The sequence below is a fragment of the Barbus barbus genome (genome assembly GCF_936440315.1).
Source record: "Barbus barbus genome assembly, chromosome: 28".
Taxonomy (NCBI): Eukaryota; Metazoa; Chordata; class Actinopteri; order Cypriniformes; family Cyprinidae; genus Barbus; species Barbus barbus.
This window is the reverse complement of record NC_136756.1, coordinates 12,939,982-12,964,778: the sequence shown is the minus strand read 5'-3', so window position 1 is coordinate 12,964,778 and position 24,797 is coordinate 12,939,982. Positions and strand designations below refer to the sequence as shown.

The window sequence follows — 24,797 nt, the reverse complement described above, 5'->3', positions numbered from 1 at the left end:
TCACCATGCCCTTGACCATTACATAAAGATCTACTAACCTTTGAAGTCTGTCATAATAACCCTGCTAAACAAAGACTTTTTCATTAAATAAACAAGAAACTCATATACAGCCTCATTCCCTCAAAGAAAAAAATATTTAAATGAGCAGTCATTTCTTTTTTCATTGTTCTTTGTAAAGCATTTTTAGAGCCTTCCAAATCAAAACCATGCTGGCATGCATGTAACTATAGAGACTAACGTTTGTTTTGCTGGTTTTTTATGGTTTTCTGAGTGATGTTTATTTCGGTGATGTTTGTTGATGGAAATGTGTCTTTGTACAAAGACCATTATGCTAAATGAAAGGAGCTTGCTAAAAGAGTAAATCCAGAAACATGCTTAAAGGGGTAGTTCACCCAAAAATAAAAGTTGTCATCATTTACTCACCCTCTCCACTTGTTCCAAAACTTTTATGACTTTCTTTCCTCTGCTGAACACAAAAGAAGATATTTTGAAGAATTTTGGTAACCAAACTGTTGACAGTAGCCATTGACTTCCATTATTTATTGTATCTTTGCATGTCCCTGTTACATATTATTTTCATTTCCTTTGGACATAGTTTGAGTGATGGTCTAGTTAATCCTGGGACACAGGCTTCCTGTGTGTGGCACTGTCCAGAACAGAGGCATTAGTGTCACGCTAGTGTTTCATGAGTAATGTGTGTGAGCTGAATCACCAGATCAATAATCTGTCACTGCATCTGTGATGGAGGAAAGTGATAAGACTGTTTAAGATAATGGTCTCTGTGTTGTGTTTTAGCCAATGTCTTGTTAGGTAGAATGATTCAACAACGGTTAAACATTAGAGAATTAATTATAAGTTGTCTGTGAGGTTTTTTTGAGGGTGCCACCACTTCTCACGGTAAATTACCCCTGTGTTCAGAGCGATACTCGTGTTGGTTTGTTGCCTTTGAACTACACTGGAGAACTACACTACATATTTTCAACTGTTCAAGGAATAGTTTTGTCAACTATTTGGTCTTAAGGAAGCTCTTTATAATTAATTTAATTCTGGATCGTGTTCAGCAGACACCGTTCAGGTGCATTTCTTTGCAATAAACACTACCATGCAATTTTGGGGTCTGTAAATTTAATTTATTTGTTTATAATTTGTTTCTTTTTAAAAATCTTTCTCAAAAATGTTTCTTTGCTCACTATGGCTTCATTTATTTGATAAAAAAGATCACTTTTAAGTGTAGATTTGAACACAATACAGCCAAGTAAGAAGATTATTGATTTAATTGTAATTTATTGTTGAAGGCAGTGGATTTGCTACAAAACAGGTGCTTTAATGGCTATAGCTTTTTGTCTGGCAATGGATTTGCTTACTCTAATTGTTTAACAACCAACTTGTCAATTCGTAAATTTATAGAAGAATTTAGATGCAACTTCCCTCAAAATAGTGTCTCAATGTGTTTTATGCTTTAAAGCACTGCCACTAAAATATCAAAGCTATCCCAAAACTACAAAGTCAGCAACAATCAAGCAACTATAAGCAGCAATCACCTCATTACCTTATCTCATCTTTCCATCTCTCTTCTCCTTTTCTTCTCTCTCCACTCCTCACCTGTCTGGTCTCTCACTGCTGGATCACATGGCACGAAGTGAACAAATGGAAAGAGTGATTTCATGAGGAATGCTGGCGATGCTCAGTGTTGAAATCAAGAGGATTAAAAAAAGATTTCTGACAAGCTCTCGCTGCCTTTACAACCTAATAAAGCTTCAGCGGAGCGGACACGAAACAGAGATGCCACGCATACTGACTGTGAACTGTCTGTCGCGCTGTGTGTGAGCATGTACTTGCACTCATATGTTTACGCTAACCAAAGACGTTACTAGAGGCTGTTTATTAATTTTAATACAATGAACCTCTAAATCCATCGTGTATATGAATCAGCCTGGACTTGATTAATGTAATCATCCATTGTGCTGTGTTCATGTGAATGTGGTTTTCTGTCCAGTAAAGATGTTTATGGGTGAATTACAGAACCACAAGCAGCTTTTTGTCCAGAACATATTTCCGCTGTGGCTCAAATATAATCATAGATTCACACAGGCCTAATGGCATTACAACTTATAAAAAATCTCACCAAGTCTGACATATTTTGATTGATGACTGAGAACTTTTGTTGTCTACATAGTACAGTTGGGGTTTTTAAAGGTACAATAATGAGTAGTGCTCACCGCCAGACACTTTTTATAACTCGCACACCCACTTCCTGTCTGAACTCATTCACTTAAGCGCCTGCTCCCACACTCCCTCGCTCACACAATATTCAATACTAACTTAATGACTCTTTTCAGCCACTCAGCCATAGTTTTGATATCGATACGATACCTTGACTTCGATAGTGGTTCCTGAACGATACTTTTTCCGATACTAATTTTCTGAAAACCGTTTTACATGATTACATTACACATTACCTCAAAAAAACCTTGGTTTTGTTTAGAAATGCACCGATTGCTAATTTCTTGGCTGATTCCGATTTCCGAATGTTTTGTAAATGTGACCTGGCAATGCAGATTTTTGCTGATTCAGATTTTCTTTCTAAGAACTATAATTGATAGCATATATAAACAAAAATCTACTTTTTTCAATGCAAACAAAATATTTACATAATAAAATAAATTATTAAGCTTTCTAATTTCCCCCAGTCTGGATTAAGTTACAGATGTTCTCTCACGTAAACAACTCTCTAAATAAATTGCTCTGTGACTGGAAAGAGCTGGAAAAGAGTTGCTGTATATAACAGAACAGATGTCATTTTCCACTATGTTTATAAATAGCCATTTTTCCTTAACCTCATTAAATGTGTCATCTTTCTCATCAAATTCTTACATTTAAGGATGCACTGAAATGAAGATTATTGGCCGAAGCCGAACAAATTGATACACTGGGCCAAAAGGCCAAATACTGAATGCGGTTCAGTATTTTTTTTTGCCGTTGTTTTTTCCCCATGTATAGGCCTATTTTGCCATTTTTTTACTATTGCATAAATTAAATAGCCAAAATGTGCTTTTTACAGTTTTGTCCTGCTTTTCAAAAAAAAATAAAAATCAGTTACAAAACAACAATTTAAAAATATTTACTTAACACTGAACTTTTTTTTAACATTCTAGCAGACATTATACTTAAAATGAATAAGTTATAATATTATTAATTATTAATATTATTTGTCCTTTTTTGAGACACCCTTCTTGAATCAGGCATGTATTTTTTTTACTGTACGAATAAATGCTGAGCAGAAAAAACTTCTTTTAAAACATTAGAATATATTACAGATCCCAATTTGAACACTATGTGTGAATGTTATAATAAGTGTATTAATAGAGCTGTTGTAGGGTAATTGTCGTTATCATTATTATTGTCTTTTTATTTTATTTTACAGAACAACAGTAAAATTACAATACTAACATTTATGAATGTTGATGGAGTTGTTGCTTTTTCTCAGCATTTATTTTGGCAGAAACCTGCAGGAAGATCTCAGTAGCATACTTCTTTTTATTGACAACAGCAGATTTATCATTATTATTCTCATTATGAATTTGGGAAGATGTTTGTCACACATATCACATGCCTTTAAAAAAATAATAAAAATGTTACTGAGCAAATGACGAGTAACAGTGTTTCAGCACAGATTTTCCTCGTGCTTTGGAGTTTGAACCCTGGGGCCGCGAGTTTGTGCAGCACTAATTGAATACATGCAATTTGTCCATGTATTTGAAAACATAACATTCTGCAGTTTATTTACAAATCGTTTGAGGCCAGTTTGCAATTTCAATCATCACACAGTAACCAGCATCAACCACCTCTTCCTCTTCTCATCGGAGACATGAGATGCAGCACTAAGCAGTCTCTCGCTGTCGATGTTTCGTGCTTGTAATGATTTTTGCGTCTTTCTCTGACAGTCTTTAATACTTTCACACTGCAAACATGTTTACTGCATTAGTGCTCTCCTCTATTTGATCACGTCACGTTATTGTTCAGTACAATTTATTCTCTCTTTTCGTTTACTCGACCGAACACCGGAAAAGTTTTTTTTGCTATTTTCGGCCGAATAATTTCTGTTGCCGAACATTCGGTGCATCTCTACTTACATTGTTTCAATTAATTCGGTTAGCATAATAAGAAACTGTAGAGTTCAGAAATCCATATCATCAAACTCCATCTTTCCAATGTGAAGGAACAAGAAGCAGCATTAGATGTATTTATACAGACAGTTTGATGAAGATTAGAGGTGCTATAAATACATTTACACCGCAAAAATGTGGTGTATACATAAATAATGTGATAAGATTAATGTTTTATTATTGGACATACAAATAAGAAATGTTGGGGAAAAAAATTCAAATTTTAAATATGAAGCCAAACAACCAGTAGTAGACCGATTGATTCAACCGATTCATTCAAACTGCTGATTCATTCAGAAACGAGGCAAGTGACTTTTGATCTTTATGAATGGGTCACTGAATCATTGACAACTTGTTCATTCATTCTGATTTGTTTAAAAATGTGGAAAAAATAACTCATTGATTTACTCATTCACCCGCTGACTCATTCATTCAGTCTCACCTTTATTCACCTACTTAATCAATCCCTAATTGCTCAGCCACTCGTCTATTCAAACACTCACTCATGGATTCACTTTGTCGCTCAGCTACTCATTCATTGGCTCACTCACTCAGTCTTTCTTTGAATGTGTCTTTGAGTTGGTCTGACGTCCCCCTCTGTCTTTATTTCCCCTCCCTCTCTCATGCTTTCTCAGATGAATCGTTATAATCTATAGCAGATGGTCTGGCTCAAGCGATCCTGTTGTAGCCAACGGCTGCGGATTGTGTGGCCTACTCCTTTTCTTCCCCTCGTATCTCTCTCTTTCTTTCTTGTACTCTAAAATGCCTGCAAATTTAGTCTTTAAACTGTTAGTTCTGCCTTGCCTTGTTACTCTAACAGTTATATCTTTAGACTTCTCTCACAGTGACCAAATCCTCCAGCAAGCTTGTGTTTTCTTCAACGTTATGATAGAAATACCACTAAGCTCTTAAAACGTCCCCACATGATCACCTGAGCACGTTCCACTGCATATTTAGCCTTGACTGGATCCAGGTTTTAGGGCTCCACAGAGGCTTCAACCATTTCCTAGCTTTTTCCAGAGATCCGGAGGACGTCCGACAACTGGCTGACCCCCTGAGCACCTCTCTGGGTTTCTCCTCTGACCATGCACAGCTCCTAGGCAGATGTTATACAGCCTCAGTCTCACCAACGTCAGCTGAGTCTGACCGCATGAATGTAGGGATTTTTCATAAAGACACGCATGCATTTATTTTACTTTTAAAATGAGCTTGCTCTCTCAAAGTGTTTCTCATGCTAATAATTCTAATTCAAGACCCGCTACTTGAAATCTTGAGATTTTTACTCTTTAATTGACCTAAATCCATTGTGATTAAAGATTTTGTGGGGGAAATGATTGAAAAATAGGATAGATTGGTCAAAACAATGCTATTTTCATCAACGCAATTGTTTTTCTCTTTTCTATTGTTCTCTGTTTATGCACAATGTCACGGTTTGTGGACAGGAACTTTTCACATGGTTTTGCCGTGATCAAGAAAAGCCAGTATAAAGTGATCACAGTGGCATATATTGAAGCTAAATTTAGTTTTGTGACATGGGCCTGATTGTGATTTTGAGAGAATCAGATTTAAGTATATTTTTAGCACTCCTACACAGTCATCCAGGCTTACTTGGGTAACACTAGTTCAGATCTGGCTTGCGATATTTCCTGTTCCTGTCTCATTTCCAGGTTTTTGATGGAACAGGGTTCTACATTTTCATTGACTTTGCAAGTACATTATTCTTTGTCTACAGAAGCAGCTGCTCTAAATTACAGCCCAGCCTGTCCATAGACTATGTAATTACAGAGCCTGTGAATAGAACGGGAGAGACCGAAAACCTACATTTACTTTTCGCCATTTATCTTCTGTGTTAAGCTTGGACTACACTCCTCTGTGTTCTTAATTTTACCCCAGCCAGGCTTTATTTAGATTGAGCAGTTCTTTAAATATACCCATGTGCAGTCCCATTAACCAGCATACCTCAAGAAGCCAATGGCATCATGTTTCGTACGGTGTGTAACAGGGTTTGGTCTCAATCAGAGAGAATGTGTGAGGAGATGTTTAGCAGGCCATTCCCAACATGTGCTCTTGCGTATGTGTGTGAAAGAGAAAGAGAGACATTATTATTAGAAGTATTTAAAGGCACAGTCCATCAAACATGTTACGACAAACTTGAGTATTTACTTATTTATTTTACTTATATAAATCTTATTGATCCACAAGAATTGTTATATAACATTTGAGACATTTGAACAGATTTTTGGCTGTTTTTTGAGAGAACAGACCATTATTTAACTGCTCTTTTAACACTTGGGAAATTCTGTAGGCTTGTTCCTGTTGCATAAATGAAATATAGACTTCATTGTATTGCTAGCGTTCAGTTTTTCCTTCAGTTAGTCAGTGAGTTAGTCATAAAAGTCAGGCATCAAGGATAATGTCCCAAAAGTATAGACACAGTACTCCCACTTTTTTATCACACTGTCGGCCCTTCTGATACCCACTGCTATTGCCTTTTTAAGGTAAAGTTATACATTGTAATGATATGAATGCCTAAGTTAAAATATGTATCTAAGTTATATTTTAGAGCAGATGAGACCCCAAACCTCTTATATTTAAAGCTGAAATGTTATGAAAGTGGCAGATGTGGGAATGAAGTGGGAATCAAATTAATTCAATGAAATTCAGTAATATTTTACTTGAGTGCTTGAATAGGTCTGCAAGACTACTAGCTTTATTTGTTGTTTAAATAATTTTTTTTAAACATTTGAATATGATATATTATGTACTGCTAGAATATTTCTGATAATATTACATATTATACACCACAGTTTGGGGTCAGTAAGATTTTTAAAGAAGAAATTAATATTTTTATTCAGCGACAATGCATTAAATTAATTAAAGTGACCCCAAACACATTTATAATGTTTCGTAGTATTTCTAATTTGAAATATCAAAGAATCCTGAAAAAAACTCTATATACATAAAAAAAATTTTTTTTTTTATACATCTATATAAAAATATTAAGCAGCCATATTGTGTTGTTCTGTTTTTCACATTTATAGTAATAAATGTTCCTTGAGCAGAAATCATTGTAATGGTGTGTGCACATTAAAAGCGAAGCAAATATTTGCATCGCATTACTCACTCTATATTACTCACGGGATGTTTTTCGTATCACTCAAGGGAATAAAAATAATAAAAAAACATTTTCTGATGCAACCGGATGTGTCAAACCAGACATGTCAGTAAGCTCTTTGCTGATTGGCTTGCACGACTGTGTCATGTGAATTTTCTGCTGGAGTTTAAAGGTGCCATAGAATGCATTGATACAATATTTTAAATAGTTCTCTGATATCTACATAGAAGGTATGTGGCTTAGGTAACAGCAAAAATGGTTTTACATGTCCATTTACAACCCTAGGATTTCTCCCTAGAATGAAATGGTCTGTTATTGGCTTATTTGGAAGGATCATGAATAATAATGTTGAGCTCTGCTCTGATTGGCTGTTTCACAGTGGCCGCTCATTGCACTAGCTCACACAGCAGGAAGGAAACACTGGGAGGAAAATATATATTTCAATATGCTTTTTAGTTTAGCTTTCGAGATTCGCAATCGCACAAACTCTGTTTGTAATATGGAGCAGCAGTTCTTACCACACATTTTACAAGATCAAATGCTCAGGATCTGTAAATCATTCGCCATCATGCTCAGTCATCTCTCCTTACTCTGTTTATGTTGTAAGTGAAATCGTATGTAATGTAATGTAACAGGCTACCACTAGTAAGGAGCTAACTATGTCCCTTTAGTGGCTCGTGTTATTTTATTAGAACACGCTATTTGCTTTCTGTGCCTTTCTGAATACAGACACCAACCCATCCCTGCACTGCACAGCCTGGAACATTTTTTCTTCACAATACCTGCAGAACTTGTGATGATTCGTCTTGCCTAGAACATGGGCGGGTATATGCAAATTTGGGGGTGTAACTATTAGTCATTCCGACTGTTACGTCACAGTCGGTGTTATGTTCTGATTCGCCTATTGTTCAGTGGTCTTTTTTTATTCACGAGATTTACATAAGAAGGAGGAAACAAAGGTGTTTGAGGCTCATGGTATGTCATTACCATGTACAGAACTCTTATTATTCAACTATGCCAAGGTAAATACAGTTTACCATTCTATGGCACCTTTAAATTTTACAACTTGTGCAGAAGACGCGATTGAGGCAAACATCGCGTGTCCATGGCAAACGCATCGCCCAATTCACATTTTCACTTCGCCCGGCGCAAATTCACATCTGTTCATATCATTGCATTGACTTTGTATGTAATCAAATATTTAAATTCACTTTTGGTGTGCACACATATTTAAGCAGTTTGATGAAAATGCAGCTTTTTACTAGATGAATGAATTACATATTAAATTAGAAATTAGTCATTTAAAATACTATTTCACAATAATACTGTTTTTACTGTATTTTTTGATCAAATAAATGCAGCCTTGGTGAGCATAAAAAACTTAAAAATCTTACCAACCCTACACTTTTGAATGGTAGGGTTATTAATTATACACCTTTATGTTAAATTACATGTGCTCGTTATAAATAATATTCACGAGCTAAGGCTTTGCCATGTTGTGATGTTACAGCCAACACATATGTGTACCTCCCACCCTCAAATGGTCCCCAACAAACGGTGACGCAGATGGAGAGAGATCACTCACTCGGGTGTGAAGTGTGAGGAAGTTTGGCACCCACGTGAAGCTTTCAGGGGAACTTTGAAAAAGACCCAAATAGAGCAAAGCTCTGAGGTTGTTTTCTATTAACTTCTGGCACATTCTGGTGGAAGAAGTCTCATATTTTGACAAAAGAGATGAGAGGCGGGCTAAATGAGAAACTATTTTACTCAATTGTTGTGACTTTTGGTGATTTAGAAAAATTTCAACCATATTAAACCAAATCCACAGGGCACAACCTAGCTTACATGCCTTACAGTCCTCGATTGTTGTCCAAAACTGTCAGTTTCATCCAGAATGTTGATCAATATTCACATTATTGCAATTCGCCACATTCCTCTGAGCGATGATACAAAGGCTCGCATTCACTTGAAATTACACATCGTGCAATTAGGAGAGAAACTGTTGCACCAGTTGGCAAAGTTGACCGTGTAAACCATTCCATCAGCATGACAGGGATGAGTGTTTTCTGCTTAATTATGAACACGTCACTCAGGCTCTCTGAATAGACCTGATGTGTGATTACACAACCTGCTGCCATCTGATAGGTCGGTGAGAATGATGTCATAGCAGCTGCCAAATACCCCAAGCACCCCCCACGTAATAGAAGGTTACGTAACATCTAGCCAACGTTTAACCCCTGTGATGAGTACAATTCTCAGTGGCTATAAAAGTTATAACTCGAGGACTCCTTCCAAACCTGTACAAGCTTGTGGTTTATTTCTCATAAAAGCCTCTGCCTAATCACCTACCTGTGTTTTTGCATGTATTTTAAGTGTAATTTCACTCTCTGTATCTTTAGATAGGTTAGAAAGGGAGCTCCTCCAATACTGGGTGCTCTTTTGCAAGCCCTTTGTTGTTAATAAAGTGTTGGAGTGCTTTCACGCTTCTCTGGCAAGTGCAGAGCGCTGCGGGGCAGGGGAGAGCCGCAAACACCAAGCCAACCCCATCTTAAAGCTTGTCAGGGGTGGGGGGTTTGGGGTTGATCTCCACTTGTGGCTTTTAAAAATGAAAACCATAATAAACATTAATTCAATTTAAAATATTTAAAAAATTTAAATTACTGCAACTATATAGTTGTCAACAAAACAAGTCCTGAAGGTAGTTTCCAAGCTGTTTCCGAAACATAATTCATCTACTCTACCAGCTTGTTTCCATTCCTGTTTGGAATATGGGTCTGTTCTTTACTCCGTCCCGATATAGTCATGTCATAGATGTTCTGAGAGTCTGACTATTGAAAAGAGATGAAAAGCGTTCTTGTTTCTGAGTGTATATATTTACTTGAAAGGACTGTGTGTGTGTGTGTGTGTGTGTGTGTGTGTGTATGTATTGAAATATCACCTATTGATATATTTAGCAATTTTGCACCACTGATACTGCAACACTTATGAGTGAGTCTGAGAAGAACTTTACTGTGTTACGACATATTAGCTGTGACGTTTAATTCTTAACTGTGTTGTTCCCTTTCTTTCAGAGTAAAGAGCAGCAACTCCAGGCCTCAAACCAAAGTAATAAAGTGTTCCTGTACTGCGCCTTCCTGGACTACAGGTGGGTCCCACAGCTTCAAATATGTATTTATGCACACACGTTGATTTCATTTTTACAATTATGTGTTTGTAACTTGCAAGAATATAGCTAAAAATTTAATCTTGGCCTTCATTCACTGAAAGAAAAAATCCTTGTATGTTTTTTCTTACTTAATGTGATGTTAATATCCCAACTTTCTTGAACTATTATAATCTGTTTTGTACTTTAAAATATATACTGATAACCACCATAATAACAAAATAGCAATATTTAAATAAAATATCAAGCCAAATGTGATGGTGACTTAAGAGAATTACCTTTTACTGAAAATTATGAAGTTTTTTTTTTTTTTTTTTGTGAAAAAAAGAAACTTATGAAAACTCAATGCATCCTTTTAACAGTACTTTAATATAAAAGTCTTATCCAATTAACAGTTTTATGGTAGCTTTTTACATGCTGTTTCTGTTAAAACTTAAAATTACAGCGTGAGACTGTTTACATTTTTAGATATTTTTATGATATCTTTCACTTTATTTATGGTCTTTTATGTTTCTCTTAAGTGTTAACAGTGTTAACTTTCATCCTCAGTGTCACTTGTCAGAGATATTTATGCAGTCCTTCCTGTATATTCTCTCTCTCCCATCAATTCTCTCTCTATCTGTCATTTTAATCTCATTTTGTCTCATTTTCACATTTCCTGTTAAAGCTTGTCAGGAAGTGCTTTAATATATCAATGTGTGTGTCTTATATTTATGTCCCACTGTTATCCCATTACCTACGCAAGGGCCAGAAATAGGTTACATTTATAACATTTTGCACATATACAGTACATTGTGATATCCAGCAATTTAAGCATTTTGATTGTGACTATTTAAAGAATAGAATTTGCAGTCTTGAAATGTTTCTTGCAGTCCAATCCAATCTTTGTCTTCCAATTCATCATTCAACCATGTCATTTAGAAATGATGAAAGTCTGTTTTTAATAAAAAAGCTATTTTATACCATAATAGTTATACCCGAAAAATCACTTAAAGCCAATAAACGAAGCCAATTCATAGGATCATGTGAAAAATGTGAATAATTTGAAATGGAGCATGTTTGATTTGGATTGAGACTTTCTTGTGTTCTCTCTCTCTCTCTCTCTCGTTCTTTTTCATGCTCGTTCACTCTTTCTCCCATGTGGGCATTTAATAAATGACTGCATCTATAATGGAATGATGAAGCTGGAATATTTGCTCGCACTGAGATTAATGGGGTCTTGCGTTAGTTTTGATTTAGTTTAGATCTGATTTGATGAATAACTCACTGGTAATCCCATTAACGCTGGGCGAGGGTGTGAATGTGTATGGTTTCAATATAAACAATGAATAACTCCAGCAGCTGTAATGCTCAATTAAACCTGTATGTATGTGTGTCTTTCAGCTCCAAGGAGGGTGTGTGGTCCAATGAGGGGTGTGTGAGAGCTGATGGAAACCTGTCCTTCTCTATTTGCTTGTGTAACCATCTGACAAACTTCGCCATCCTTATGCAAGTGGTTCCCATGGAGGTGAGGCACCCTCAGGGTTGCTCTGTCTGGTGCTAGTTTTCTTTTGTGCCATAGATGAATTACCATTCGTCTTGCTTGCTTTGGCTAAATATTAAGTTGATACAAATAATTCAACTTTGAAGCTCATTGTGTATGGTTTTAGGTGTTACACAATTCTGTCTTCATCCTCCATGGAACACTAAATTGATTAGTGTGACAGTAAATACATTTATGTTACTATTTCAAATCAATGCTGTCCTGAGAATCCTGCAAAGAAAAATCTTATCGACCCCAAACCATTGAACAGTTTACTTTTACTTTTTATTTTCTTTCTTTCTTTTTTTACAGTTTTGCAAATTACATTGTTAGGTATAATCCATTTTACCGCTTTACTGTTCTATTTAGTCACTTTCATTGTTATTGGTTCTGCAAAGTTTCACCATGAGAGCCCCATTTTAAGATTTTATTTAAAGGAAAACATGCATTCAGCATTAAAAAACACGTTTTGAGACCTCTGTGATTTTCTCCATTCCATCTGTTATGAATGCAAGAATGCATTCAATCTAAATGGCCCATTTTAAATGAAAGCATGCAATTTATTTCTAATTTTGATGCAAATAGGAGAACTGAATCTTCCCACAGAGATATGCACTAGTAGACATTGACATCTCTGCATATTCATTGAACATTTCTTTGAAATAGAAACCTTTTGTAACCATAGTAATCACTGTCACTTTTCATCAGTTTAATGCATCCTTGTTGAATAAAAGTATGTAAATGTATTTCTTAAAAAAATCTTACTGACCCCGCACTTGAGCAGTAGTGTTAGTATTATGCTCAAAAAATATTTTAAAAATGTACCATGTTTCTTGTTTTTTTTTTGATGAGGCGAATTATCTTTATCTTCTGATGAGGCAAATTATTATCTACAAAGCCCCATATTGCAACATTATTCTAATCAAAAAACGACTTATTTACTCATTCGGTCTGACTAGCTAAGCTTATCTAAGCTGTATTTGTCAAGAAATATGCAGGGATAATACAAAACTGGCAACGGACCCTAACTTTAGTGGAATTTCTCAAGATTCCTTGATTGAGCATGTAGGTCATTTCCCAGCGGGGATTTCTAAAAACACCAAAACGCTGCGATGAAGGCAGTTTCTCGTCTTCAGTGAGCCAACAGCATGCAGGGCTTGAGGTTTTGATTGGCCAAGACTCTCAGTAAATCAGCAGCAGAGCTTTAAGCAAGAAGACAATTTGGACGTAGTTGAGACACTTCTCCAAGGGTGACGTGCTGGATTTTGTTTCAGGTTCATTCAAAACCCGTCGTTGTGTGTGAAAGCGTCTCGAGAGAGGCCGCTAGTCACAGGTCGAAGACTGTGAGCTCTTTTTGGGCGGACAGATGGATTGTCATTTGTCAGAGAAAGCTTGTAAATAACATCAGCCTTTAAAATACTGAACGACAGGCACAGCTTGATATTTTGGTAACCCTTGTCCTGTTGATTTATTTAAAGAAAGCTGAAGAGCGAATTTAACTCAGGCTAAAGACCCTGTCAGCAACAACTACTCGCAAAGTAGGGACATGTTTGTGAAGATGAGAGACATATTGCTTCACACGAAGGCAGATTGCCATTTCGAGATCCATGCTTGAGCCAAACCGAGGCACCCAGGTGCAGCTTGGCTCTTCTGCGTCTATCATCTGCATGTGTTTGTTGAGAAAATCTGTCCTCGCTCAGTCATGTAATCATCTCCTCTGGTGCTTTGATGCTAATGCCTGCCTCTGCCAGGGCCTCAGTTAGCGGCTCACCTCAATACTTCAAGCCTGGAGGAGATTGTGCTTTCTCCACCGCTGCGCAGATCCTCAATATTCTGGGCCCACGATAATCACAAGGCAGGAAACGGAGTTAATGTACGATCGAACCCACGCACGGAAATAGAATTATGGAGGAAAACAACTGCCGATGGGTCCAGCGTGCAGATGCAACACTGAGTACCAATTACTGGCACTGGGTCAGTGGAGCCATAACAATACAGCTTTATTTCCTGATGGATGTTTGGGAATAAATCTGTTCGCTCTTTACCAGCAGATGCTTAAGGTGTCGTAGCATGGAAATCTTTCCACCTGTAGTGTTAGTCCAAAAACAGTGATATTTTCTTTTTAATAACCATTTTACACTCTCTGTTTACTTACAAAATCAAGTTTTTTTTTGTCAAGTTTTGAAACATTTATGAAACAACCAGTACTTAAAAGCTCGTATCAAACTGTCCAAGCCATGAAGATTTAGTAGTCATTTTTTTGTTTGATTGTTCAGCAAGGCAGCATTTCTTTGATCAAAATACAGTAAAAGCAATAATATTGTGAAACAATGCAATTTAAAAGAACTGTTTTCTATTATAACTATTTTTTAATGTAATTTATTGGTATGATGCAAAGCTGAATTTTCAGCATCATTACTCCAGTCTTCAGTGTCACATGATCCTTTAGAAATCATTCCAGAATGCTGATTTGCTGCTCAAAACATTTTTAATTATCAGAATTTTTTTAATTAAAATGTAATCTTAAATGTCTTTACTGTCAATTTGTTTTTAGTTTAATGCATTGCTTCTGAATAAAAGTATTAATTTCCTTAAATGTTATTATTGACTCAAATTTTGAACAGTAATGTATAACAGGTTCCAGAAAAGAGAAATATTGAGGATTAAAGTGTATAGAGACTGAATTTGATATTTGTATGCATAAAGCAAGACTGGGGCCGTTACTGTTCATCTTTTTTAACCGTCAGTCTATCATGTCTGTGAATAGGTAGTGCTCTTTATGAAAAAAAAAACTTGTTTCAAGAAATGACTTGATTGATTGTCAGACTCATGCAGGTTTGTTTTGATGAAATGATCATGAAATTGCCAAGTCATTTTATATTATGCGAACATCAATCCCTGTGCAGCTGGTCATCAGTAACCTTTGACTTTACAATCAGTGGACTGTTAATGTGGTATGCAGTATTTCTTATTTGTAGTAACATCGGGGGTTTTCAACACCTTTAACCCCCATTCAGTGCTGTACACTAGACCAACTTCAGACATTTTCATCATCTCATTGCCTGTGCTGTCATGTTTGTCTCCACCTCAGCTTTCAAAGGCCCACAAGGTGGCGCTGTCCACCATTAGCTACATCGGCTGCTCTATCTCGATTTTCTGCCTGGCAATTACACTGGTCACCTTTGCCGTCCTGTCGTAAGTACCCCACAATGCTCTGTGAACATGCATGATTTTAATTTACAATTTAAACATGGTTAATCTACATATTTAAAATGTATAAAAATAAAAAATGTATAAAAAATGTTTTCTGTGCATACAGGTCGGTTAGCACCATCCGTAATCAGCGTTACCATATTCATGCAAACTTGGCATTTGCAATCTTAGTCGCTCAGATCCTTCTGCTCATCAGTTTCCGCTTCAATCCCAGCACGGTGAGTCCATCTAACACTCTGTCACAGGTTCATCTTAATTCAATGATTCTCAGCAATTTTGACTCGAAGGCCCTCCGTTGTCCAACACAATAACAGATAACATAATAAGAAGAGCTGTATATTCTTCAATTACAAATAATAGTTGTATTTGAATTGAGTTGAAATTTGATTTCATGTATTTATTTTTATTTTATTTATATCATTATATTAATCATTTATTAATTTAAATACTTTTAAGTCATCCTTGTCATATCATTAAGTCAAGTATTATTTTAATATTATTTATATAGTATTATATTTTTTGTTAATATATTGAATGGGCTTTTATTTATTTTTATATTTCATTTTAGTTAATTTTTTGTTAGTTTTGTTGTGCTTTTTTAATGTTACTCTTCAGGTTTAATTCAGTTTATTTTAGCTCAGTTTTAGTTTTTATTTATTTTATTTCCTGTTAGTAATTTTAGTGCTTCAACTTGGAAATGTTGCATTGGTAACTAACTGAAAAAGAGTAATTTTTCCATCTAACATTTGTATTTTATTTTATTTCAGCTTTATTTTAATCCTTGTTAAGAGTACAGTGGCCCAGTAGTGCACAACACAATAAAATCTCCACAGCACAACAAAATTAGCACAACACAATGGAAACAAGCCACAACACAACGAAATTAACACAAAACAAGCCACAACACAACAGAAAGGAATCATGACACAACAAAATTAGCACAAAACAATGGAAACAAGCCACAACACAACGAAATTAGCACAAAACAATGGAAACAAGCCTCAGCACAATGAAATTAACACAAAACAAGCCACAACACAACAGAAAGGAATCGTGACACAACAAAATTAGCACAAAACAATGGAAACAATTCGCTACACAACAAAATTAGCACAACACAATGAAATTAGCACAACACAATGGAAAAAAGCCGCAACATGTCAGAAACAAGCCACAACACAACAAAATTAACACAAAACAAGCCACAATGGAAAGAAATCGTGACACAACAAAATTAGCACAACACAATGGAAACAAGCCACAACACAACAAAATTAACACAAAACAAGCCACAACACAATGGAAAAACTCGCGACACAACAAAATTAGCACAACACAATGGAAACAAACCTGCAACACAACAGAAACAATTCACAACACAGCGGAAACAGACCACAACACAATGATATTAGCACAATCAGTGTTGTGGAGATTTAGTTGTGTTGTGGACTACTGGGCCACTGTAGAGTGCAGTTCTGCATAAAAAACAGCAACAGTGAAACAAAAACAAAAACAGTGAAAAAAAATGTATTGACTAAAATAAAAATGGGAAGAAACTTGCTTATGAAATGTTCGCATTAAATCGATATCTCATTTACAACATGTGATTGCCTTTAATTATCGTATCATCATCAGTATCAGAACCAGCATGTTGTCATTGCATAAAGAAATCTAATAAGGTGGAAAGAGCTGATGACTCCACTAATCTCCTAACATGTCTCCGGCATTACGGATAGATTCACTTGATACTCACTTAATTTGATTGTGCTTCCTCTGTCTGAGGACTTGGCTGAAATTGTGCTATGTTAATGTCAGTGTTGAGATCACTGAGCTCAAGCACTCATTTAAACACATTTAAACATGTGTTACATTAGCTAAGATGAACAAAATAAATCCGTTTTCGGTACAGTGCATTTTGTCTAGACTCTTGTCCTGATCCGAAAGGCAGCAGCAAATGAAACTGCCCTCTCTCTCCCAGCTCCCATGTAAGATCATGGCCGTATTGCTGCATTTCTTCTTCCTGTGTGCGTTCGCCTGGATGCTGGTGGAAGGGCTGCATCTATACAGCATGGTGATCAAGGTGTTCGGCTCAGAGGGCAGCAAGCACTTTTATTACTATGCCATTGGATGGGGTGAGTACAACATTTTGCAGACTGGTTCTGAGCGCTAGGAGGGGAGAGTGCAGCAGACCAACACAATCTGGCATACTTTATTGGCACTTTATGGCATCACTGATTCATGTGCATACGCATGACATTTTTTAGAGAATTTGTCCCTTGTATACACACACATTCATATAAACTACACACTTCATCACACACAGACATGCTTGAACTGACTTACAAATCATTACATGCTGAGAAGAAAACATCAGATCAGTTTCATTTGCCTTAAACAACCCAATTCAGCGTAATGCACAAACCCAAGAGAGTCAAATGAGGTTGTCCCAAGGCAGGCATTAGCGCTGAGAGAGATCAGACACCTCCCTCAACCATGACTGATAGGGCAGTGTCGTTGAAAAGAGGAGAAAAAGAAGGCATTTGTGCGCTACAGTCTATCTGAGATGTCAGTAGATTAAAGGACATTAAATCTTCGGTGGGTGCCGTCACTGCTATTAATTGACCTGATCTCAAATGTGCGTATGTGATAATAGACAACATGTGCTCTCTGGCTCTTTTGAGAACTGTTTATAATCAGCCTTTTTTCCTCACATAAAATGACATTGCCAGAGCTACAAGGGGCCTTGAAGTAAATCAATATACACTTTTATTAGTACATGCAAGGTTGGCATCAAGATAGCTGAAGGTGTTTTCCATTATTAGATATGATAAAGTGTTGAATAAATAGACATGTTTATTTGTATCCATAGTGACACGGGTGATTGGCTGAGTGTGGATGAAGAAAACAGGCTTTGTTAAACTTAAGTCATTACTTCAGACTGAAATTTATTCCCTTTCTAAAAGCCTTTGGCACAGCCAGGCTGCTCTTTATTTATGGTGGCACGAAACAACCGGCTACAGTCCAAAAGTTCTTATTTTAGTTCCTACGACATAATCTGAAAACTTCTACGCTGGGTTTTACAACAAGGTATTTTTAGCTCCAGTACCGTTCCAGGTTTTTTCCCACAAACATTTGTCTTTTAGCACGTCATTCATATATAACAAAAACATATGGTGAGAGGGAGAGAAGAAGCTATTAACTCTTTATACTATATAATATAGTAGATATTATGAATTATTATTACAATTTGTAATATATTTACAATTTGATGTTTTCTATTTTAATATATTTTAAAATGTAGTTTATTCCTGTGATGGTAAAGCTGAATTTTCAGCATCATTCCTCCAGTCCTCCGTGTCACATGATCCTTTAAAAATCATTCTAATATGCTGATTTGGTAAACATTTCTTATCATTATCAATGTTGGAAACCATTTAAAATAGAAATCTTGTGTAACAAAGTAAAAGCCTGTCGCTTTTGATCAATTTAATGCATCCTTGCAAGATGTGTAAATTAAGATTGTGAAATAGTATATTAAAAATGTACATTAACATTATTTAATAAATTATAAATCATATGTTACCATATTTATTAGTGTGTATATTTGTGTTTCTCACTATTTTTTAACCAAATGTTCTTTTTATAGATCATTAAAATTATCCTACAATTTGACAAATTAATTATTAAAAGTTTGTAAATAGTCTGTTTATAATAATTATACCTAAATATAGTTTGAAGTACTTTTCAATTAAGTATAAGATATCAGGGTACTACTATCACTGTTTGAAATTGTTATGAAACTTTCCTCTAAAACTGTTCCCGTCTATACTCAGGATGTCCTTTGGTCATATGTGTGGTGTCTATGACCTCGTCACTAAACAGCTATGGAGAGGCTGGCAAGTAAGTTACCATGGGTCATGGCAAAATCCAGTTTGAAGAGAAAAGATGACTGGTCTTACGTCATTTGTCCATCTTGTTTTGTCTTTCTCCATATTAGTTGCTGGCTGTCTCTGAAGAATGGGGCGATTTGGGCTTTTGTAGCCCCTGCTCTGTTTGTTATTATGGTAAGTAGCTGTTAATAAGGTGTGTTAAATGCACTACATTAGGTGAGCTTGACAGGAACACTTGTAATGTTGTAATCTCTGCCATCCAGGTGAACATTGGCATTTTGATAGCTGTGACACGGATCATATCCAGGATCAGTGCTGAAAACTACAAAGTTCACGGAGACGCCAACTCTGTTAAGTGAGTTTATCTGATATCATGATTGCAATATTGGCCATTGTGCGTTTGCTTTTTTGTCATATGCATGATTGTCTTTCCAGGCTTACGACTAAAGCGGTGGCAGTACTCTTGCCCATCCTGGGTATATCGTGGATCTTTGGTGTCCTGGCGGTGAATGACCACTCCCTGCTTTTCCAGTACCTCTTTGCAGTGTTTAACTCACTACAGGTCAGGCATCACTATGTGTAAAATAACAGTTTCACCAGCAAACTGATTGATTTTCACTCAGTTTACAGCCTCCAAAGTCAATAGCGCATTCGCCAAACAAAGACAGCTTTAAAAAAATATGGGACATAACAATGTTTGAAATGACTTTGGGCCTGGACTGACTTGTAAGAAGTTTTGCAAATGTGAATTGGAGCACTTTCACAACATTTAGTGTTATCTGATGTTTTTCTTTTATTCCTCAAAGGGGTTCTTCATATTCCTGTTTCACTGTCTGTTAAACTCTGAGGTAAGAGTGTGTCAGAAGTCTGTGGTGTATGTCAGCTGAAAATGTCTGAAAAAGTGTGATCGCCATCTAGTGTGAATTATGTGAATGCATTTACAGAGAAACACTTTTAAACTATTACAGTCTCGTTTCCATATTAAAACCAGAGCAAATGTGTCAATCATGCTGTTTGTTAAGAGGTTTCATGTCTTGTTACTGCTCTACAGGTGAGGGCTGCTTTCAAACACAAAACCAAAGTGTGGACTTTAACCAGCAGCTCAATCCGCAACATCAACGTCAAACCTTTCAACTCAGACATAGTGAGTAATTCCAGTTCTTTTCATTTTTACATTTGTATTGCTCATGACCAGTGAATTTAAACACACACTTGTGAAAATGAATCTCATGAATGTTTTTGGACAATTAATTGCATATTATGTACAATAAAACACATTTTAGTTTAAATTTATATTAAATGCAGTTGAAATTAAGAGTGCATTTTTGACCCACTGAAGTAGAACTTCTTTTTCACACTTCTTTTTCATGAGGGTATTAGAACACAAGCCTGTATTAATCAGGTTTTCTTTTGCAGATGAATGGCAACAAGGGTGGTGTGACTCCCACAAAGATGAATACATGGGACAAAAGCACCAATTCAGCCAACCGCATAGATTTGTCTGCAGTATAATGGCTTGTAAATCTGTGGTCCAAACAGAGCAAGAGGACAACAGCATAGCATTTCCTATAGAACATGTGCCCTTCTATATCACACTTTAAATGGACTTCAAATTATGAAATAGCTACAAACACTTGCAGCTAAATGTAGGATAGTTAACTCACAACACAAAGTGCTCTGATGTCATTTCCTCCTGCTGATGATCTCTCTAACACACACATAGGATGAAGACACACGGCCCGTTGTTGGGATGAAGGAGTTCATGGTTTGCTTATAATGTGGTGTGCTGAGGAAAACACACTAACTCTCACAGACAGGAGACTCTCCTGAGATACAGTACCTGTACTGTAACTGTTTCCTTGCTTTGATTTTTTTGGACAACACACTAGACCTGTGCTACATTTGGACCACTGTTTGGCCTTCCTTTAAACAGAGGAATCAACAAGTACAAAGTCTGGAGTGTCTCAACTTTAATGAGAACACTTTTGCAACCGACCTGAGTGAAGTAGCAGCTTCTATTAATCCATGTCCACCTGTCCATCGGCTATGGCTTAAAATTAGACCTGGAAGAGAAGTACAATACTGGGGAAATTCTCTGGAGATCTTACTCATTATTGTGATTTCTCTCTTTTTTTTAAAAAAAAACAATCTAGTATTGTAAATGGAACTTTTGTTTAACCAAATAGGCTTTTTTTTCAAAAAGAGGTCAGTGAATAGAAGGGATGAACCTCCACAATATGTTGATGGTCAGACTCAGAAGGTCATTTATAATATTGCACAACTTTATTGTGCGTGTGCGTGAATGTAGCTTTTTTTAAAGGGGGAAGAAATTGGATAACAGGGTTGCATGAGAACTATGAGATGCAGATAAATACTGTTTTTGGTAATTAAAATAAATAAATGAATTAATTATGTTAATGTGTGAATACTACTATTAATTATTAAAGTAATATGATATTAAACGAATACATTCAGTTTTATACTACAATGGATATGGCTTTGTTGTATCGTTTAAATAATTTGATGCTGTTGAGAAGGTCAAGACCTCTAAAGTTGGACAAGCCTTACAGATATTTGGTGTGTTTCATGCTAGATTAATTTCATGTTAGATAATACTTTATTTAATAATTCCTTAGAACAATAAACATGGGACTTGTGTCTCAGTAACTAAACACCTAATTGTACTCTATTCATGCACAGTGCCAAATAGTTTTCCCATGTCATGATATATATCAGTTTGCGTCATTTCAGAAAGGTGGACACTTTTGTTATGTATATAGCACAGACACACACAGCCATGCGTAATTGTCTGTAATTGTGCCGTCGTAGACGTATTTATTGGTACCAAAACAGGTCAGTGTATTAGTAATGTGTCACCATATACAGTATATCTTTAAATTATTGTCGTCGTCGTCATGTTCCAACAAGACTTTGATACTGCTTAAAAGATCTTCTTATTCAGTATCATAATATTTTTTTTCTCAACATTATTGCTTAATCAGCTACACACGTGGTCAGAGTTGTTGGTACCCTTGGTAAATATGATCAAAGAAGGCTATGGAAATAAATCCTTTTGATTGTTAATCCTTTTGATCTATTATTTAAAAAATCTAACCATGGGGGGAAAATCATGGGGTATTTTTTATCCCTGTGTTCATCAAACCCATCTCGAGTGTTTGCTGCTAAAAAGCTAGATTTTTAGTTACATCTGACCATAGAAGCCAGTCCCATTTGAAGTTCCAGTCGTGTCTGATAACTGAATATGCTGGAGATTGTTTTTTGGTGAAAGCATTTTCTTTACTTGATTTTGTTTTTCTTGAAACCCTCCCAAACAACATGTGGTGATGTAGGTGCTGTTTGATCATTTTTTTAAGGTTTTCTGACCCCGAAACTCAACCTTTTTCTGCATTTCTCCAGCTGTGATCTTTGAAGAGTCTTTGTCCACTCAAACTCTCCTTCTCACCGTGCATTAGGATGATATAAACACACGTCCTCTTCCAGGCAGTTTCCTAACATTTTCTGTCGATTAGAAATTCTTAATTATTACCCTGATGGTGGAAATGGGAATTTTCACTGCTCTAGCTCTTTTCTTAAAGTCACTTCACTAAGTTGTGAAGCTCGATTATCTTTTTCTGCACATCAGAAATATATTCTTTGTTTTTTCTCATTGTGATGGATGATTTGGCTTTGTTTTCCCTCCTATTTATATTTCTGTGAAACAGGAAGCCATGGCTGGATAATTTCATCTTCATAATCACCCTGGAGTGCTCAAAATTGTGAATATGAATGGGAATATACTTCAGAGATATTTTACTCATAAGAATTTCTAGGGGTACCAGTAGTTGTGTCCAACATGTATTTGAGGGAAAAAAAACATTTATTTCATAATGATATTTCCCCCCACTTTAAATTCTTATCCTCCAATGAAATCTTAGATTTTAGTGATTTTTTTTTCACAGTCTTCTCTGATCATATTTACCAAGGGTACCAACAATTCTGACCACGTGTGTATAGTTTGTATAGTTTTATGAGTGAATGTCTTAGTGTTCAAGCTCTCCGCCAAGAACAAATCGCAGAACTTTGTTTTAGTACCAAAATTTCAAGAGCGTTTCTCCCAAATGAACATTTAAAGGCCAAGTGCACTTCTTGTCTGATTGTTATTTAATATTTGAAAATAACTGTTTATGCAGTGTCTCTCAATCAAGGGACATTTACTATATCTGTGTGTCCCATTCATGTGATATTTTGCTTTTGAAAATGTTGACATTATTATCAGCAGGAACATCGTATAAGATTGGATTTCAGAAGTATGCTTCAGAAGTATTGAATAGTGCAGTTTGATCTGAGAACTCACACAAATGGCCATAGCAGTGTTTTGAAATGATGCTGTAAAATATAAAGTGACTTTAACAGAGAAACTGCCTTAGCTCTTCAAATTCCAGTAAAGAGTGTTGTTCAAAGTTTATAATGTGAGAAATATTTCTGTGAAGTTTTTATTTTTATTCCGTTTTCTTGATTTATTCTGTTCGGTTGCAAATTAATTTTTCACAGTTCTCTTTTATGCAAAATAAAACTTTTATTTAAGTCTGAAAACTGTACTGTGATATGACATGCGTTGTACATATTTGTAAGTCCTATATTCCTTAATAAGAGTGTCATTTATAAGAGATCTGATTATTATGACAAACCTTTTCTGTGTTTAATTTTGAGGGTAAATCTGCAGAATTGATTTCATATAACCAAAAAATTTACAAACTGCAGAAATCTGTCACTGTTCATGTCATTGATGTGATTTCCTAACAAACCCTTCCCATAATGCTGACTGTTCATTTACCAAGAGGATGAGGATATGTGATGGCTATTGATGAGCTTATTACATGTGTTTTCTGTGTTTATGTTGGACAGGACCCCCTCTGTGAGTCCTTCAATAGGGTTTACTGTGAAGAAGGATTTCCTAGGACAGTGAGGTATTGAAACCGTACACATGCTGATTGTCTTCACATGTAAAATAAAAACTGATGATATTTTCATTGTATTTGCCACATTATATTTTAATGAAAGTCATTATGTAATATGCCCTGTACAGCTGATTTGAATAAAACGGTCTCTTTAGACATTGCTGCATTTGAGTTTTAATTGACCATTTTATGTCTTAAAAACATTTCCTTATAATTAAGCTTTGAGAGTTCAACAGTACAAATTCAGATAGAAACGATTTCCAGGGTTTTTATATTTTATAAGTGTTTTATCTATTTTATGTCTAACAACCTGTCAGGAGGATGATGGTGGTCGTGAATGATTAAAGGTATCATTAAAACGCGTGGGACGAAATATTATTGCAATTTAGCCTACAATAATGCATTTTAAAATATTCCTGTGATGGCACTTAGCATCATTACTGCAGTGTCACGTGATCCTTCAGAAATCATTCTAAAATGATTATTTACTCCTCAATAAATATTTCTTATTATTATCATGTGCTGCTCAATATTTTTCAGACTAATACGTTATGAGCAGAGCACCCACAGAACTGGCAATGAGTGAAGAAAGAAACAGACCGCAGACAGTAGAATGAAAAACAAACAGACAGGACTGAACATTAGTTTCATAACGTTTTGCTGCTTTTTTTGCCAAGACAGGACTGGAGAGAATGACGCTTGTTCTGCATGTCAGAGTTTGTGATACACATTAAAAACCTCTTACTTGCTCAGAGATTTGGCAGATTACA

The 24,797-nt window shown here is 35.9% G+C and overlaps 1 protein-coding gene across 2 annotated transcripts in view; it reads left to right on the top strand.

The window, feature by feature from the left end:
* Positions 1–24,184, top strand: part of LOC306848150 (adhesion G-protein coupled receptor D1-like) — a 55,112-nt gene extending 30,928 nt beyond the window's left edge. For both annotated transcript variants that reach the window (XM_079382521.1, XM_079382520.1), the window contains exons 14-25: positions 10,353–10,426; positions 11,828–11,951; positions 15,058–15,161; positions 15,286–15,397; positions 17,158–17,311; positions 19,013–19,079; positions 19,177–19,243; positions 19,333–19,424; positions 19,505–19,631; positions 19,876–19,917; positions 20,121–20,213; positions 20,486–24,184. In XM_079382521.1, coding sequence (XP_079238647.1) covers positions 10,353–10,426; positions 11,828–11,951; positions 15,058–15,161; positions 15,286–15,397; positions 17,158–17,311; positions 19,013–19,079; positions 19,177–19,243; positions 19,333–19,424; positions 19,505–19,631; positions 19,876–19,917; positions 20,121–20,213; positions 20,486–20,581 — 1,152 coding nt within the window. In that variant the 3' untranslated portion in view covers positions 20,582–24,184. The remainder of the gene's footprint in view (positions 1–10,352; positions 10,427–11,827; positions 11,952–15,057; positions 15,162–15,285; positions 15,398–17,157; positions 17,312–19,012; positions 19,080–19,176; positions 19,244–19,332; positions 19,425–19,504; positions 19,632–19,875; positions 19,918–20,120; positions 20,214–20,485) is intronic.
* The last annotated feature ends 613 nt before the right edge of the window (positions 24,185–24,797 follow it).